We start from the raw sequence: 19,562 nt of genomic DNA, 5'->3' as shown, positions 1-19,562 counted from the left end.
TGAAAAGTACAAATGGCAAGTATAATAATAAATGAACTATAATAAGAGAATATTTAACTTGCTTAATAAAAGAGAAAATGAGAGAAGTATTACATGAGAGAATAAGTCTTCGTTTATTGATGGTACTTAAAGAGGAAGAAGATAAGAAGATATTACAACCGTAATTGCTAGATGCCCAACACACCAAAGGCACCCCTATTTATAGATACGAGCACGGATTTCAAATCCATATTTCAAATGCAATACACCAAGAGATGACATAGCATCTCTAAATTCATCAAGAAATGAGACACTTACTGTAGAGCATAGACTCACTAGAGCATACATTATCTCCCACATAAAAGGATAAGTGCTGAGTGATACGAACCCCATCAAGAACTGACGCGGCCCTAATCAATTTAGTCCCCAAGGTCAAATTTAAACCTGGAATTTAATGTAACCGGGAACCAATGCTTATTGAAAGCACAAACTTTGGTATGTGAACACGCCACAATCAGCTATGGATGATCTGATTGATAAGTCAAGAGTTTGAACGCCACAAAAATTTGATAAGTTCAAAGAGTTCGTATAAGAACCAAAGAGAACTAACTCTCTCACCAACTGCATCAAAACTAATGTATCTCTACTTATTAGCTGCGAGTACATTATATAGGATTGGTTAAAAGAATTTTTGGAAATAAATCCTAAACCAAAATCAAATTGGAATATGAATCTAAACAAATAGGAAAGAATTTAAATCAAATAAGAATCCCAAACTAAGCGAATAGCAAATGATCTAAATCAAATCAGAATCCTGATCTAAGTAAACATGAAAGAATCTAAATCAAATCATAATCCTGATCGGCTTAAATGCCTTACATCAATTCCACTTGTATTTCACTCAAATTTATTGGCTTATACCCCCTAATACGCTCACACTCTCTCACATTTTTTCACTCGTAGTAATTTTCACTCGGTTCTTATCAAACTAATCAAACCAATATCCAAATTCCAGCAGTAATTCACAAATATTACACTTTAGAGACTCGAATTTCAAGAGCAAGAAGGCAATGCATATGTAAGGTCGGGTTTCCATTTTGTGCAAAAATTTTCGCCTATGGGGTAAAACCAATTTTGGACTTCCAAGACACTAATAATGGAAAAATGAACAAAAGATTTTAAGCGGAGGTCGGGGACTTTTTTTTTGTTTTTAGCAAAAAAGAATAGGTAAAATTTGTGGTTTTGACGAGAATTAAACAACAAGGATGCAAATTTGATAAAAAAAAAACACCTAAAGTATTTGTTCCCGCAATACTATTCACCTGGCAGTGTTCACGCAGTACTGTTCACGACTTTTTTTTTTAATACTATAACAAGAATGAAAAATTCAAACAAGAATGAAAAACAATAAAGATAGATGAATTTGACCTTGGTGCCTAGGCTCTGATACCAAATGATACGAACCCTGTCAAGAACTGACGCGGTCCTAATCAATTTAGTCCCAAAGATCAAATCTAAACGGGGAATTTAATGGAACCGCGACCCAATACTTATTAAAATAATAGAAAAGAATCTAAATCAAATCAAAATCCTAATCGGCTTAAATGTCTTACATTAATTAAAATGGAAACTAGGTGACTAAAATAGAAATAAATTTTTTTCTCTAGTAGCCTCCTCAAGAAACGTGAAAGTATCTGAAAAAGAAAAATAATCTATTTTTCCGACGTAATGTGCAAGCTAATTTCCTATTTCAATGGGCTTCCACGAATTTGATTGAGCCCAAGTTGCTTGATTCAATCCATTAAGCACTTCTTTGAATTTATTTGCTTGAGCTCTTGTGACTGAATAGGATCTGAATATGCCTCATCCCACGTACTCGTGACAGTTTTGTCCTTAATCTCATCATTCCCCTCCTCTTGAAGATGATTTGTCGTCAAATCATCACCTGCATCAAAAGGACTCAAATAAAAAACATTAAAAGTAGCAGTTACATTGTACTTACCAGGCAAATCCAGCTTGTATGCATTGTCATTGATCCGTTCCAAGACTTGGAAAGGACCATCCCGTCGAGGTAATAACTTAGATTTCCTTCGTTCTAGAAATCGTTCCCTGCGCATATGTAACCACACCCAATTGCCGGGTTAAAAAACTAGCTTATGTCACCCTTATTGGCTTGTTTAGCATATTGCTCAGTTTTCTGCTCAATATTTAACTTCGCCATCTCGTGTATCCGTTAAACAATTTCAGTGTTTTTCTTACCATCTAAGTTAACATGCTCAGAAACAGGTAATGGAGTTAAATCTAATGGGATTAAAGGATTAAAAGGATAACAATTTCAAATGGTGAATACTTAGTAGCAGAATGAACAGGATGATTATAAGCAAACTCAACATGTGGAAAATAATCTTTCCAAGTTTTGATATTCTATTTAATGATAGTCCATAACAGAGTAGATAAAGTTCTATTAACAACTTATGTTTGACCATCAGTTTGAGGGTGACCAGTAGTTGAAAACAACAGCTTACTTCCTAACTTAGCCCATAATGTTTTCCAAAAGTAATTTAAAAACTTAGCATCCCCATCAAAAAAAATTGTCTTGGGCATATCATGCAACCTCACAATCTCCTTAAAGAATAGGTCAGCGACATTAGAAGCATCATTTATTTTGTGGCATGGAATAAAATGTGTCATCTATAAAAATCTACCCACAACCATAAAAATTGAGTCTTTTCCTTATTTAGACCTAGGTAATCCTAGTACAAAATCCATTGAAACATTAGTCTAAGGTGCACTAGGTATTGGTAACGGGGTGTATAAGCCATAGGGTTGCACTTTGGATTTGGCTTGTTTGCAGATGACGCATCTACCACAAAGTCTCTCGACATCTCGTTTCATATGTGGCCAATAAAAGTGTTCCCACAAAACTGATAGAGTCTTTACAACTCCAAAATGCCCCATCAACTCTCCTCCATGAGATTCTCTCACTAACATAGTTTATTTTCTCGAAATAAGTAGCCATCATACTTAAAGTACTTACCAACTGTTGTCTTTTCACAAGCTTGGTATTCAACACTAAAATCATGGTCATCAGCATACAATTCCTTAATATGTTCAAAACCAAGTAGTTTAGAATTAAGTGTTAAGATTAAGACATAAGTGCGGGCAAGCGCATCTGCAATAATGTTTTCCTTACCTTGCTTGTAACGAATGACATATGGAAACATCTCTATGAATTCTACCGATCGAGCATGCCTCTTGTTAAGCTTGTGTTGGCCTTTAAGGTGTTTCAAATCAGAATCCTAATATAAGTAAATAGGAAAGAATCTAAATCAAATTAGAATCCTAATCGACTTAAATGTCTTACATCAATTAAATGAAAACTAGGTCATTAAAATAGAAATAACTGATTTGTTTCTCTAATAGCCTCCTCAAGAAACGGGAAATATCCGAAAAAGGAAAATAATATATTTTTCCACCATAATGTGCAAGCCAACTTCCTATTTCATGGAAGTGATTATTTGGAAACTTCAAGAACCTGAATAATGTATTTATCATGTGCGATACTTTCAACGGACCTCCACAAATTTGATTGAGCTCAATTTGCTTGAATCAATCTATTAAGCACTTCTTTGAATTTTTTTGCTCGAGCTCTTGTGACGGGTCCGACATGAACTTGAATAGAATCTGAATATGCCTCATCCCACGTGCTTGTGACAGTTTTGTCCTTAATCTCATCACTCAGACACATAGACAAATATGGATCTATCTCCCACAATTAGGGGTGTTCACGGATTAGATTTTGCAAATTGGATATCAATCCATATCCGATCCATGATTTTGCGGATTATAAATTTTTAATCTAATCCAATCCATGAATTAGTGAAATTAAATTCAAATCCAATCCATACGTCTGCAGATCAGATGCGGATTTGACCCAATCCATATCCAATCCACCATTTTGCGGATTAATTTGCAGACTAAAAATTTTTAATCATGTCCTATCCATGAACTAAATAAAAAAATTAATATGAAAATTATTTTACTACCGATCAAATTCAAAATTAAATAAGATTTAAATAAGTTAATTGTTAAAAAAAAGTTAGAAAACATTCAAATTTTCAAAATATAACAAACCAAAATGAAAAAAAAATGTCATTTATTTAGATTAGTACATGAAAATTAACTGTTTAGGAAGCTATATTTTTTATTTAATTATTTTTATTTTATATTATTATCGATAAGACAATATGGTGTTAATGTAACTATATTTTACTTATTTATTTATTAGTAAGTATAATGTCATATTTACAAGTTTAATTTTTTTATTAAATAAATATTCTTTATTTTTTTGCAGATTCGCGGATTCACAGAAGTAAATTCATATTCAATCTACCGACTGCGGATTTTTATATTTTCAATCTAATCCAATCCACCAATCTACGAATCGAATTTTTACGGATCGAATTTGTGGATTAGACAGATTGAGCGGATCGGATTAGATTGTGAACACCCCTACCCACAATAGACAAGTTGATGAATACTAACATATATTCTTTTCCACACAGAAGCACCAAGTCTCGTCATTAATTACGGGCCTTTGAATAAAGTCTTTAGATGGATACACTATCCAATTCTAAACAAGAGAGGCTTAGACATGTTCTTATTCCATATCTGTTCAAATTATACATTTCATCTATTGTCTGACTCTTGATAGCATTCAAATCCATTAAGTGTACTGTGTTTATTTTCAAGTTTCTTTTTAGTACAAGGCTTTATATAGTGTTTTTGATTCTGTTCAAATAATCCATTAAAATCTCATATCAATACTAGTTAATTTTTTAGGTTTCTTTTTAGCACAAGGCTTCATAAATAGTGTACTTTTATTTCTTAATATAAGCTTTGCTTCAAGCTAAACTCCCACTTGTAGCTTACCACGCCTTTTGTCTTTTTCCGACAAAATCGTAGGATGCTTTCAAATTTAATCTAATAGCTGAAATTAATTATTGGATAATTTAAGCAACCGCTGGCAACCTTTACAACCGGTTATATTCTCTCATTACATTTCTCAGCTGCTAAACAATCCCCAAGAAAATGACGAAATGAGTAACCAACACACGCACCGCAGAGACAGATGACGGCAGGCCCCGCTGGCACAAAGGTTCTTCGATTGCTCTATTTCTTCGGCGTCGGATTTGTCTGTAGAACTGCAGTCGACAAGTGGCGGGAACTCATAAGAAGTCATTGTAGAAGAAATAGCAAGAGAGCGATCCATGGGCTGATGATAACTCGGCAACTGCAGTAGAGAAAACCGTCAAATGACCTTTTTATTTGACTTTTGATGGATTTTCAAAAATTTTGGTAATAAAATATCTCTTAATTTTTCATTTCAACGGCCTATTATTTGAGTTATTATTATGCATAATTGTTGGCAGAGTTAGGGTTTTAGCATTGGATTTTGGAATTTGTATTTTGGCTTTGATATGTTATTGTTGTGATGTCGATCAAGAAATTTATGACAACACTCTCCTCGAGTTTGATACTATAGCTATTGAATTTTAATGGCAGATACAGATTTTTCTTTGAAAAAAATACTTTACAACCGGTTATGCATTCATTTAGGAGCTGTAAGCTGAGCGTGAGTTTCATAATTTTCCAACCAGTCATTAGGCTTTCATGGAAAAATCTTGACATTGACCTTTAGGCAGCACTAAAGACTGAAATTGGTTGTAAAGGATCGAATTTGGGGAATTAAAATTTCCGATCATTAGTACATGAAAATGGCCTCACTTGTAGGCAATCGTTAGATGTAATGTATCCAGTTTCTGAAATCGAAAGTAGAGTGAGTTCTTTGGTTAGATGTACCCACATGCATTAAGGTTCGAAGATGTAGGATAAGCTAATCGTTTGCTGTCCGCTTTGCTGCACATGTTCTGAAATTGATCATTCAAGATGCCTTGGAACCATTCCGTGATGTGGCTGAGAAGATTTGAGGAAGTATTAAATATGTTGAAAGTTCACAATTAACACAAGGAAAGTTCAATGAGATCACCCAACAAGTTGAAATCAACAGTCAAAAGAGCCTAAAGTGTGATGTTTTTCTCTTAGATTATTTTTTTATTTTTCGTTTCAAAGCTGATAGTGTAAATGTTTTGTTTGCAAAAATTTCTAAACAGTACTTGAGTCAAGATGGTTAGGTATTTTATAACTTCCTTTTTACTCTTAACTGGATTCATAGAGAGTTATAACATTAACATAAATTTTTCTTTCAAAAGTGATCAACTAGACACTGATGAGATCTCACTTTTGAATCGTTCAACTCTTTGTAATTTCATTACTATTATATGCCACGAGGAATTGTTGAATTATATATATCTTGACATTTCTTCATTGATTGAATTATCTTTCATAATATTCCAGCTTCAAATGGGTACACTGCAGAGCCAATTGGATGCAGAATTCCTTCTGGCTCATATGTGGTCTGTAAGCTTCAAAGAGTGAAGAATGGTTCTAGCAACTCTTTTGACACTATCTAAGGTATAATGCCCCATTATTGCTTTTGCTTTATCTGTTTTACCTTACAGCATTTTGGAATTTATGAGAAGCCCAAAATTATTGAGTCAGAATTGAGGATCTGAACTTCTGTAAAGATATTTATATTTTTAAATCATAAAGTATTGCATCTGATGCTTAAGGTGGAACTTAGTTCACTGTAGAAAGGAAAATTATGTAGGGCAAAACTAGATGCTTTTCAAGAGAAAATTTCATTGATATTTTTCTGAGGATTTTTGCTTGGCCATCTAATTTCAAGCTGCTTGAATTTTTTCTTTATATCATCTTGGTTGTATAACTATAACTCGTTGAATTTGCTAGCACTTTTGCTGGTTGTTTATTTTATATGAGACTATGGTGGTAAAGTTTGAAAGCTCTAAAAGTAATGGAACCTAGGAAGAGTATGATATAGAATACTGTATCATTCTTCAGGCATCCAAAGATGATGTATTCAAAATAGCTAGTTTTGACTTTTGAGGTAGTATAAATAACTATTATCTCATATGGTTGCATCATGATAGGTAGGCATTAGTTTAATCACTCCAATTCCCCTGAAGTTGTTACCTGATTTATTATGACAATGTGCATCACGGTAAGTATCCTTGCATATTAAGATTTTCCTTCCGGCTCTTTGCAGGTACTTTTTGATCTTTTCCGGCATGATATGCGATTATGGGAAGCATATGCCATCACCTTACGGGCATTCTCTCAATGTTTTAGATAGTGCTCAAGATGAAATTCAAATTGGCTATTATTGGGTGCACAATTTACCATGCTCTTATTTTGCTTTTTCAGTCTTACCGGACATTTGCTGAATACCATGATATGCTTCAAGCCTTGGATGAAAAACTTTCATTTTTTTGTGGATTCTGCAATGATATGAGGGTGGTTTTTCTGACGATATTTGGCAACAAATCGGGACCAACAAAAGTAATTTTCTTAATGGCATGTCTACTTCTCAGATGAATGACTGTCTTGACTGTCTCTTCAGACTCCCAATTGATGAATTAACACTTGCCTCCCTTTTGTTACAATAATATTGCGTCCATCAGACGCACACAGTTAATTAGTGCAGATAAACGAAGTCTATGCATCATATACTGTTTTAAGAGTTCTCTCTCTTTTTTTTTTCTTTCCATTGTCCGATCTTTTGAAATTCTGTACAATGGTTATATTGTCTGATTATTACAGATTTATTATGGAAGTATCCTAAGTTTATCGAATATTTATAAATAAGAACTTTAAAGTTTTAGTTGAAAGAAGTCAGGTGAAGAGGGAGAGAACAGAAGCTAGAGGGAGAGAACAGAAGCTAGAGTAGTAAGCATTTGTTATACTTCATTCGATTATATCTAAATTACAAAGGTTGGTGGCCTTCTTTATGGTGAAGTTCCCACAGGCCATTTGCCCTCAAAACATTCGAAATATGCAAACATATTGACATATAAACATGCAGAATTAATATTTTGGATCTTTGTAAGTAATGCAAATAAAAGTGAGGTTGGGGGCAGACTATATTTACGTCATGTATTAATAGAAATGAAAACAATTATTCCCAAATAAAGTCACTTAGTTCAATGGATAGGCGTAAGTTGAACAAGCCATTTTTTGTTGTTACTTAATGATTGTAGTAAGCTGATGGCAGTAGATCATGCTCCCTGTAAAAGACAAACAGAAGCATAAGTTTCTCTTAATTAAGGCACCTGAAATGTATTTCCATGTCTACTAACCTGATTATTCCTCCATGAACTAAACCTTTCTGAGGATCTTGAATAGATTTATAGAGATCTCAGATAATTTCCTCATGGTGCGCCTGAGCAGAGACAACTCCTCTGTACTTGATTACTTCTAGCCAATACATCGAGGCCACCACCTGTTTTAATCAATTCAATCTTTTAACAGAGTGAATTACTAGAATAAAATTTATTAAAGTTGATCCAAAATCTAAATTAAAAAACCATATAAGCGAATGATTCAAAATCCAAAATCCAAAAACTCATATGCTTAAGGTGTGGACTTGTGACCCTCTACAGAATCCATGGAGGAGTAACTAAGGTAAAAACATTAGAGGTACTTTTGTCCATACTACTAGTATTCCTATGCTAAACATAATCTTGGGGGTAGATGTAGACTAATTAGCTATTCATTGAACATCTCATTTCTTTGCAATTAAATGCAAAAATGCACTTCACAACTGCAGCCTAGACCATAGAAGTATAGAATTCCAATTATCAACACGTAAAGCTACTGCAATGACTTGCAATCATAAGAAGATATATACATATGCTGAAATTCAAATATTTGAAGAGCTTAAACATCCTGGTAAAAAATAGACTAGTTCGTGGCTACTTTGGGGAAGTTAATTCCTAATAGCAGCAGAAAATTTAAACATACCAACTCCAGTAAACTCAATTAACCAAAACCAAACTCAAAGCAAGAAAAAACGTGATTTTAACTAACCTAATCATTATCATTGATATTTTAACACACTGATCTTCACATGGAGTTAACAAACATAAGAGTTACTGCCTAATACATATGTCTGGGGATACTCAAACTTGATACTTATACAGCCTCCCTATCAAAATCCCCTTCAAGATGTAAATGAATTATTAAATCCTAAACTCAGGGCAGAAAAAAGAGCCTGGTTTTCTTTTAACATAGAATAGTTTTTGAGATAAATATAGGAAAGAAAGAAATGTGCTTCGAGGTCTTGAGCTGCACACCAAGGTTTTTAATACCTCGGTTTAGCCCAGCACTTTCAACAGCTTCATTAAACTATTCACTTGAGCCTTTGCAGTTGTTCCCATTTCGTTTGAAAAGACTGCCACCATTTTGTGCATTTCTTTTTCCAACTTTTGATATAAATTGCTCATGAAGTCATCTTCCTCTTAATACTGTATGACAATGAACTACCACCATCCAAAGAGTTCAAAAAACAAATGAATAAGCAAAAGAATTTAAGAAATATTAACCACTGAACAGTTGCCTTAGATTATAGTCTGTACCAGACAGATAAATCTTCGTCTTAGCCGAGACCAACCTCTTATATCATATTTAAGCATGACTCATTAGGATTTAGACAATAGCTTATTTACAACTCAGCCAACCTCTTATAGCATATTTAAGCATGACTCATTAAGATTTAGACAATAGCTTATTTAGAACTCAATTAACTCTCCAGCATGAAATCCTCTACCCACATTTCCATCAAGGAGGTTGTCCACGGTTAAGGAAATTCCTTTGCCACATTTAGGCTAATGCTCCATAATTCAGATTTGAAAGAACTTTGGACAATATGCACTCATTCTCTGAAGACAATACCATACAAGTAACACCATACTAATTAGCTATATAACCAAATGATCCTTAGAAAAATTAAGCAACTTCCACCTGCACAGTTCGTTGGACGATTTATAGAAACTATATGTTTGCTCCTTCTTCAATTTCTTCTCCAATAAATAAATATCCTCTTGCTTCTTCCATCCTGCACTTGTTACAAAGAAATTAAATAATGCTTCCTGGAATGCATTCTTCCCTTCTCTAATTCTTCTATAAAAAACATAACCGACAATCTTAACCTAATTACCACCATTAAATCTTTCAAACAAAATTTACAATCTCTTATCAGTAGTTACCTGTTGCGTCCGATCGAACGGCTCATCAACAGATCAAACAGACTTTTTCCACCCCTTTTCCATAAATTACATTTGACTAATTCCTAAAGTTTTGGCTCTGCCCAATGTCGGCCGTAGTTGGCTGCCACAGAGATGTATTCGACTTCAATTTCTCTACAGCGATTTCAAATTTACTTCAGCCTCATACGACCGCACTCCCATTGGCAATTAATTTCATGATCCAATTTTACTATATGTGGAACAGATTTGGGCAATTTATGGGATTTTGCGATGATTTCGACGATATCCTCCCAACACTGATTCAATCACCTAATTTTAATTATTTTGGATTTTTTTATTATATTTACCTACAGTCTCTGCATACAACCGACTACTTTACTTACGTGTGGGACACATATGATCCGTTAGATGGAAGCCCTCCAAATCCTACGGTAATTATAGCTGAGGACAAAAAGTGTTGTACGTTGCAACTGTTGCAACGTAGGTGGATAGTTTATGTTGATAATAAAGTTCAATTTTGTTCCATTTTTATTCAAATTATCAATTTCATCTAATATCTGACTTTTAGCATTCAAATCTAATGACTAATCCAAGTTTGGTTTTCATAACTCAATAATTAGGAATCTGTCAAATTAAAACAAGAAGGCTTACCAGCTCGCCATCCTGAAGTGTATGCAGTTAATAGTGACCTCTCTCTAGATTTAACGCAAAAGAAATTTTGAATTATCAAACCTCGGGGATGTCGATACAAGATGAAGTGGATCTTTTAAACAAAAGTGCTAGATGAACTTTGTTGAGCACTAGAAGGATACACATGTCGTTGTGTGCGTCACAAGTTGGTGTTTACGACAAAACAAAATTCAAATAACTCGACCTTTGAGGAAACACAAGTTTGATTTTCAAAGCTCAAAATTTGAATTGTTAGTAATCAGTCAAATCCACACAAGAAGGCTCAACAGCTTTCCCATTGTTAAAAGTTTCAGATCTAGAGTGTAAGCAGCTAACAGTAACCTACTAACCTCTCCCCAGATTTAATGTAGAAGAAACATTGAATTATCGAAATTGGGGGAAGCCGAAACAAGATAAAGTGGATACTTTTGAACAGAAATTGTACAAGAACTTGGTTGAATATATATTAGCAACATATGAATTTGGTACGAAACAAGTTGGTGTGTATTTGATGAGAAAAACTCAATACAGCTCAATTAAGAAACAGAAGCACTCTTTGAAGCCTTTGTAGCAATATACCTACCAAAATTTGTAAGTATAAATGTTATCAATAACTCAGACCTTATAATCTTTCACAAGTTTGATTTTCATAGCTCGAAAAGTGTATTGTTAATTTGTTAGGAATCAGTCAAATTCACACAAGAAGCCTTTTCACATCACCCATTGTTACAGAATCCAGATGGACATTTTAATCCTGTTTGCAATTAACAGTAAACTGTGAACTCTGTAGATATAATGTTTAAGAAGCCATGAATAAGTATTAAGTTTGCGAAGCCAATGCAAAATGAAGCGGATACTTTTAAATAAAAAGGGTGCATAAAGGTTAAATAATAACAAATGTTGATGTGAAACAAAACTCTGGATAGCTCGGCAAGAAATACTCTTTGAGGCTTCATAAAAAGGAAAAGACCTAACAATACACTGATTTAAATATTTAAATGTCAATATTATCATCACACAAGAATTTTAGACATCTCATCCATTATTACATCATCTAAATCACTGCTCTTAGACAATTGTAATATATAGATATTCTTGTTTTTTTTTACCCCTTAAAACTCTCTCTATTATCGCGATAGAAGTGCTTGCTTTAATCTTTTCATAACAAGTTGTGTGAATGTCACAGCGAGAATCCATCTAAACTAAAAATTGAAATAATCCAAGTATCCAACAGTCATTAAAAACAATACGAAATCAAAACAAGTGACTAACAAAAGAAACTTGATCTACTATTAAGAAACCAAAATAAAACAGTAGAAACTGAATTAGACTCGCATTAAAAACCAGAGAAGATAGCAAGGACGAGGCCAATAAACAAAGATCCAAGTGAATTGAAGGTCATTGAAGAACCCGATATCCCTGGAGCCGGTGCCGGAGCCTGCTCATTTGCTGCAACACTATCAGTCGGTGCAGCGGCAGCAGTCGGAGACAAGCCTACAAGAATTCGACATTGGTTATTACTCTTGAATTCAACAGCACATTTTAAAATTTAATGCAAGAATCTACTTGATTTATACCACTACCAATAGTTGGGGCACCAGCAGGAGAAAGAGACACTGCAAAAAGAACAAATTAGATCCGAAATTAATAATTAGTTTCGAATGAATGCGATAATACCCAAAAAAAAGAGTTCAGAGTCCAGCAAATAGCCAGGCATATAAATTCGTCAAATCATATACTCACAAGCACAGTTGGTAGCAGAAGGCGCAGAGACTTTGCAAAGCGAAGGGAGCGTTTGGGCTTTTGTGACATTCAAAGTGACACCAAGAGAAGCACTGCTCCTAAAAGCCTCGCATAGACACTCAGCGTCAGCCTTCAACACTGTCTTGAGTGCGGAACAGCAAGATCCTTGTGGCTTTGTCACTGTGCTTCCGGCTTGCACAAACGAGAGACAGTCAGCCATGTTCAACACCAAAGTCGAACAGTCAACGGACGCCGCCGGTGATGGGACAGCCGCGTGGTGGTGAGCACAGTCGCCATGATTGGTGGCGTAGATTGAGAGAACCAACAGAAAAACGAGGTTTGCTTTTGATGCCATTTGATTTGAAGCAAGAATTGAGATGAGGAAAGTTGGGCTTGCTGTTTGAATAAATAAAAGGAAAAGTGTCTTTCAAAAGTGTTGCCACTTTTAAAAAAGGAAAAGTGACATGACATGTGAGCACGCTAGTCGGTGCAATGTAAATGCTTTCAAGTATGTTAGCGAACGTGTCATGCATCTTTTTTTTTTCCCGAGTTTGATCATATGAGTTGACGGTCCAGATGGCCCCAACTGAGTGTCCAATTTGAGATCTATTACTGACGTACCTTATCAAGTTATCGTGCCCATCAATGAGTTTTAGGCAAAAAAAATACTAAATAAGTAAATAATTTTTACTTTTAATAAAATTTACAAATAGGTATATAAGCACATAAAAATGTATTGCAAAATTCAAAGCAAATAAGTTTTGGCCACTCAAAATCTTCCACCATGGTATTAATAGATAAGGTGTCAATTAACCCATCTAAAATTTTTTGTAAGTAAATAATTTTACTTATAATTTTATTAATTTGATGGTTCATAATTTACGAATTGCTTACCAAAATTAAAGATTTAGCTCACTTTTGTATGTTAAGAAATTGAATCTGTTTTAAATTACATCGGCAAATTAAAATCTTAAAAAATAAATTAAACTAAATTAATTATCTAAATTTAAAGTGCACATATCATATGATCTCCATGAAGCGATCATAGCGAATGTTCAAGATACTTTCACAATATACATTTATCAATGTAGATCGCATGTCTTTATCAATACAGTGGATTGTTAATGATACAGAATCTTAGGTAGCGTTTACTTTTTGGATTGGATTGGGAATCCTGAGGAGTGGGAATCCTAGGATTGGGAGTGTGGAGTGGGAGTGGGAGTAGGTTGTTTACTTACACTGGAATGGAAGTATGGATTAGAGATCATAATCCAATTTATGTGTTTACTTTGTCTTGGATTGGGAGTAAATAGTTCAAATTACAATTTTATCCTTATTTAAAGAATTATAGTTTTTAATTACAAAACTAATAAAAAATATATTTAATGAATAATATTTATTTTATTATATTTGTAAATTTATTATAATTATTAATATTCTTAATTATGAACAATAAATTATTAATTTTAATACAAAATGAAACCTTATTTTATTTTATTTAATATAATTATATTAAATTTATTATTATATAAAATAATAATATAATATTATTTAGTACAAAATTAATATTTTCTTAGAATAAACTATTTATTATTATTAATATTAAATAAATATAATACTATTATTTTTAAAATAAATATAATAATATTACATTTATTAATTCTCTATTAATATAATAATATTATTTTAAAATAATTTTAACTTAGAATCAATGCAAATTATTATTTAGTTAAATATAATATTATTATTCAAATAAATATAATAATATTATTCAAATAAATATAATAATATTATTCAAATAAATATAATAATATTTATTTTATTTTATTAATTATAAATATTAAATTAAATTAAATTAAAAAAAATAAAAAGATAAAAAAGGGAGAGGTGGGAGTGGATTCCCACTCCCACTCCCCACTCCAAAAATGGGTGGGGCCCACGGAGTGGGATTCCCACTCTCTTCCCATTTAGAGCAAGTAAACGCTGGAGTGGGAGGAATCCACACTCCTCACTCCCACTCCAACAAGTAAACACAACATTAGTGTTTACCGCATTAGTGAACATTCACTATTACCAATATAATTACACATGTTAGAAGTTGAAAATTGTAGAAAGTAAAGGAAACGGAGGGTTTTTATGTAGTTCGAATATATTACAAAACATTTGACTATTACACAATTTCAAACTCTCTCTTATTTTTACCACCATCTAATTGAATCTAACCTAGTTGACCTTACTTAGCAACATCATTCATCTTCAATTTATTTGCTACTATCTTGAGATACCCTCAATACAATAAACGACCCTTCATTCTAAAAGTACTAAAGTAATTTTCAAATAATTATTATTAAATGATCATATGTATTAAGACACAAAAACTAAAGCTCCATGAGTATATGAAAAAACATATGCGGCCAAGGAAGAATTCTTCAAATTTTTTTTCTTTGGCTGCCTCTCTAATATGAAATATGATATATCTTCTTTAGTTTTCAATGTATGAAATACTTTTCCTTATATAAGTGTAATATTTCACCCAAACCCTAGTAGAGGAGTATTAGAATATACTATCCTAAGAGTTTTCATAACTACTTGATATACTTATTAAGGATGCACCGGGTCGAGTATTGCACGGTGATGTTAATACATGTACTAATACCCATCTGTAGAGGACATTCTTATCACCAACCTTTACTTGTTGTGGGCTTGAACAGGTACAAGTCGGGGATTCCTTGATAAAAATTAGAGATACCCATCCCCATTCACAATCCCCTATATCCTATTTTATTTTTTAACATTTGCATATATTTAAAAAAAAATTGATCACTAACTATTTAGCCCTAGATGAACGTGTAACAATTTATTCTAAAATATATTAAAAAATCATTTTTAATTTTATCTAAATATTAATTAAAATTGATGATTATTAAGTTCAATTTTAACCAATGCAGTACTAAACATTTGGATCGAAAATAAAAGTCTCCACCTTAGCATTTTTTTGCCCATCCTTCACGCCTTTCAACTGATCCCGATTTAAACATTGCTATATTATCATTTATTTCCAATTAGGACAAGATTCTAGATGGTCAATTAAATGTCTAGTCCATTAAACGACTAAAATCTTCAAGTAGATGTCTGGGATAATATCAGATTAGGTGGTCGTTCTGATAACTAAGCTACTAAGTTCTAACGTTTACATTTTAAGGTTTTAATTCTTTTACTTTAATATTTATTTGAATTCGCTATTAATTTTAAATTTTAAAACATTAAGAATAAATAAATAATCAATAGTTAAATAGGTTTAGTGAATGGATTGGGTATTAGTGTTTTATACACATACTCGACCTGTCTAATCAATGGGTATAAAAAGTTATACTCGTATCTGATCTTTTTCTATAAAATAAGGGTAGAATTATCCCAAATACCCGACTGTAACATTACGGGGCTCCATGGGCCCTCGTACTCATGGGAATTTCTTGTCATCCCTAAAACTTGCCAATATAATAATCACTTTTTTCGAATTCTTTAATACGTAATTCCACATACATGCCACTTCACTTCTTTGTCTTCAAAAATATTCTCAATTAAGCCATATAATCTAATCTAATAATTATTCAAGACTAAATAAATCTCAATACAAAGAATAAAAATATTATAATATTATTACCACAATAATACCAATAATAAAATCTCTAATAATGTGACTTTTTTTTCATATATTTGGGCCAAATCATTCTCCCTCCATCATTAGATTAGTCATTCAAATTAATTTTTTTTAAGATTAACTTGAAGATAATATGGGCAGATCTTATCATCATGATCTTTTTGAAACTTTTAAACTAATTTATTTTTTAGTATAATTTTAATAAATTTTATGATAAATTATTTCATCAATAAATTAGTTATATACTATTATATTCTTATTCCTTCAATATGTGTTTATTTAATTATTAACATTATACTCATTGTTAATTGAAAATTAAACAAGGTAAAAGAATTAAAACTTTGGGGTAATTCTTCTTCTCAATCTCATCACCAGTCCTTATTTTTTCTTTTTTTGTTTCTTCATTTTTCTCATTCTTCTTATTGCAAATACTTCCAAAATGATGTTATTGTAGATCATCTCCTTCTTTTGTATTCAAATGTCATTTAATCTCTGCATCATCAATGACTGTAATGTCTTTATTTCCTTGCCTTATTGAAATGTCCATGATGCATTACAAAATAACAAACTATGCAACCTATTAATCTTGGGGACTCTTAATAATCTTAATTTGATATGAGGTCATAAATTATGAATGTTTCATGGTAATTTGATTTAAAAATATATATTAATAATTGATAAAAGCCAGTAAATAAAACCATGGATCTTTTAAGAACGACCTATATAAATTGAAGAGTTAGGCAAATTAGATGAATGTTGGCGGATTACTTTTATGGTCTTATAAACATATCCATCATATCATTCACTGTAATGCACTTGCATACTTATAAGCCAAATGTGGTTGATTATCAAAAGCGACAACACCCTATTTGCTTTAATTAAAGTACATGCATGCTTCACCTCTGTGCCATCATGCGTGCTTCGAGGCACTGGGCATATATCAAGAGCAAAGAAATCCTCAAGTTAAAGAGTAATAGAGAAATCAAGGTTAAAAGGTAAGTAACACTTAAACTGCAATGTAAGGACAAAATTCTTTTCATACTTAACTTCAACTTTAACTAATCCTTTATCTAGTGATGGCTACTATGATGTGATTGGTTATAATCTAAATTTTTATATATATTATGATATTTTATTATTTACTCCTTGTATAGTCACCTATACTGCCTATCCTGTGACACTTTTACTTAACTATGCTATGGTCGACTTTGCCACCTATATTATAATCCCATTTTGTTTTATCTCTATATGGACAACATTGCTGCCTGTATTAAAGATTGTTGTCCCTATATACCGTTGTGTGTTGATTCTGTTGTACCTCTAGAATTTCACGTGTTATGATATAAGTTGCATTGAACGCATGCATTTCATGGATTACTTCATAAAATGATGTTTTAGACAATGAATTTCTGAAAAATTGGTTGTTCTGTTACAAGGTGGTAAAGTTGCCAAAGAGTTGCATTAAGGATAAGTAAGAAAATGATATAAGTTGCATTGAATGCATGCATTTCATGGATTACTTTATAAAAAGATGTTTTAGAAAATGGATTTTTTGAAAAATGATTGTTATATTACAAGGTGGTAAAGTTCCCAAAGAGTTGCATTAAGGATAAGTAAGAAAATGATATAAGTTGCATTGAACGCATGCATTTCATGGATTACTTTTTCTTGGGTTATTTTATAAGAAGACGTTTTAGAAAATGAATTTCTGAAAAATGGTTGTTATACTACAAGGTGGTAAAGTTTCCAAAGAGTTGCATTAAGGATAAGTAAGAAAATGATATAAGTTGCATTTAACGCATGCATTGCATGGATTACTTTATAAGAAGACGTTTTAGAAAATGAATTACCAAAAAATGGGTTGTCGTACTACAAGGTGGTAAAGTTCCCAAAGAGTTACATTAAGGATAAGTAAGAAAATGATATAAGTTGCATTCAACGCATGCATTTCATGGATAAGTAAGAAGACGTTTTAGAACATTAATTTCCAAAAAATGGGTTGTACTACAAGGTGGTAAAGTTCCCAAAGAGTTGCATTAAGGATAAATAAGAAAATGATATAAGCTTCATTCAACGCATGCATTTCATGGATTACTTTACAAGTTTAGAAAATGAATTTCTGAAAAATGGGTTGTTGTACTATAAGGATAAGTAAGAAAATGATATAAGTTGTATAGAATGCATGCATTTCATGGATTACTTTATAAGAAGTCGTTTTAGAAAATGAATTTTTGAAAAATGGGTTGTACTATATATGGTGGTAAAATTCCCAAAGAGGGCAAGCCCTCCAAACTCAGTAAAAGGTAATCTTTTGGGGATGGCGATACGTAACGCCTAAAAGATCAACGAATTAGGCCCAAGGGCAAGTTGTTTTAAAGAGTAAAATTGATAGCCTTGTAGTGCAATATACCCAGGGCCCTAATAAAGTTGTTTTGTATTTTCTAAGTTTTTTTAAAAAACTTAATATGATCATTTATATGCATAATAATTTATACATGCATCAAATTGTTATCTTACTGAGCATTAGCTCATAAAGTCCTTACATTGCAGGTAACAATGAGTAGGGCAAGCTGACGCTAAGTGCCAACCGAGGTGAAGTGCATATGAGCATAACAAACCTTGGGTTTTATGATGGGCTCAGCTTTATTTTTATCAAAAAAATAAATATCTTAACTTTATGTAGTAATAAAGTTTTTGAGATATTACTAAAGAATCTCTGCATGTCTCCTACATTTTGTAAGAAAGTTTTGCTTGGTATGTAAAAATTTTTTTAGAATTTGCATTTATATTAAAAAAAAATGTAACACCCTAGGCGAATCCCACATCGTCAAAGCGATGGAGAGATATTGGGTTTATAAGGGGTGATCCACACTTTAATTGGCAAGACACATTTTGGGGTGTATGGGTGCCCCAAGAACAAAACCGTGCTAGTCTTATTAAGATCCAAAGTAGATAATATCTTGCTAAGTCTTGGTTGGGTTATGACAGTTTCACTTGACCAAGGCCAAAACATTCTTATTAGTCTAGACCACAACCCATTTATTAAAATCCACAAGGCCCGCACGAGTTTGTTTCTGGGGTGCCCATACACCCCAAAACACGTCTTGCTAATTAATGTGTGGATCACCCCTTATAAATCCAGCATCTCTCTCGTGCTTTGCCAATGTAGGATTCGCCTAGGGTGTTACATACACCCCCTTAGGGACTCAGCGTCCTTACTGAGGTTTGCCCACTATCGCCCAAGAGGACACGCAGAGCCGCTCTGATACCATCTGTCATGACCCAACTCAGACCTGGCAAGATATTGTCCACTTTGGGCCTTAACA

General features: G+C 32.8%; 1 protein-coding gene and 3 long non-coding RNA genes across 6 annotated transcripts; 1 reads left to right on the top strand and 3 right to left on the bottom strand.

Annotated features, from left to right (window-relative positions):
• Positions 1 to 4,964: 4,964 nt before the first annotated feature.
• On the bottom strand, positions 4,965 to 7,175 carry LOC112096159. Its single transcript, XR_002904271.1, has 3 exons — positions 7,093 to 7,175; positions 5,846 to 5,955; positions 4,965 to 5,272 (listed from the first exon to the last, which is right to left on the bottom strand). It is a non-coding gene; the product is annotated as an uncharacterized LOC112096159 (long non-coding RNA).
• LOC112096158 lies at positions 5,248 to 7,909 on the top strand. Its single transcript, XR_002904270.1, has 3 exons — positions 5,248 to 5,337; positions 6,397 to 6,513; positions 7,166 to 7,909. It is a non-coding gene; the product is annotated as an uncharacterized LOC112096158 (long non-coding RNA).
• Positions 7,910 to 8,011: 102 nt separating this feature from the next.
• LOC18034574 lies at positions 8,012 to 10,697 on the bottom strand. 2 transcript variants are annotated; one of them, XR_002904269.1, is made up of 5 exons: positions 10,164 to 10,697; positions 9,919 to 10,012; positions 9,267 to 9,437; positions 8,256 to 8,398; positions 8,012 to 8,183 (listed from the first exon to the last, which is right to left on the bottom strand). It is a non-coding gene; the product is annotated as an uncharacterized LOC18034574 (long non-coding RNA). The 2 variants fall into 2 exon arrangements; XR_002904268.1 differs by having other exon boundaries at positions 9,267 to 10,012.
• A 1,092-nt stretch (positions 10,698 to 11,789) lies between these two features.
• On the bottom strand, positions 11,790 to 13,050 carry LOC18034837 (non-specific lipid-transfer protein-like protein At5g64080). 2 transcript variants are annotated; one of them, XM_006423798.2, is made up of 3 exons: positions 12,576 to 13,050; positions 12,416 to 12,448; positions 11,790 to 12,326 (listed from the first exon to the last, which is right to left on the bottom strand). In XM_006423798.2, the coding sequence occupies exons 1-3, from the start codon at positions 12,928 to 12,930 to the stop codon at positions 12,169 to 12,171; spliced, it is 546 nt and encodes a 181-aa protein (XP_006423861.1). In that variant the 5' UTR covers positions 12,931 to 13,050; the 3' UTR covers positions 11,790 to 12,168. The 2 variants fall into 2 exon arrangements, with proteins under 2 accessions (XP_006423861.1, XP_006423862.1); XM_006423799.2 differs by having other exon boundaries at positions 11,931 to 12,326; positions 12,410 to 12,448.
• Between the last annotated feature and the right edge of the window lie 6,512 nt (positions 13,051 to 19,562).

The sequence above is a fragment of the Citrus clementina genome, unplaced genomic scaffold, assembly GCF_000493195.1.
Source record: "Citrus clementina cultivar Clemenules unplaced genomic scaffold, Citrus_clementina_v1.0 scaffold_8, whole genome shotgun sequence".
In the NCBI taxonomy this organism is placed as follows: Eukaryota; Viridiplantae; Streptophyta; class Magnoliopsida; order Sapindales; family Rutaceae; genus Citrus; species Citrus x clementina.
The sequence above is the reverse complement of the archived record's forward strand: the minus strand, read 5'-3'. Positions and strand labels throughout refer to the sequence as shown.

What these genes read in the sequence shown, in the direction of transcription:
- LOC18034837 (XM_006423799.2), bottom strand. Translation starts at nt 12,930, where the DNA reads ATGGCATCAAAAGCAAACCTCGTTTTTCTGTTGGTTCTCTCAATCTAC. An exon ending in TTCTGCTACCAACTGTGCTT is followed by an intron (nt 12,449 to 12,575) that starts GTGAGTATATGA and finishes TTCTTTTTGCAG; the next exon opens with TGTCTCTTTCTCCTGCTGGT. An exon ending in TGCCCCAACTATTGGTAGTG is followed by an intron (nt 12,327 to 12,409) that starts GTATAAATCAAG and finishes GAATTCTTGTAG; the next exon opens with GCTTGTCTCCGACTGCTGCC.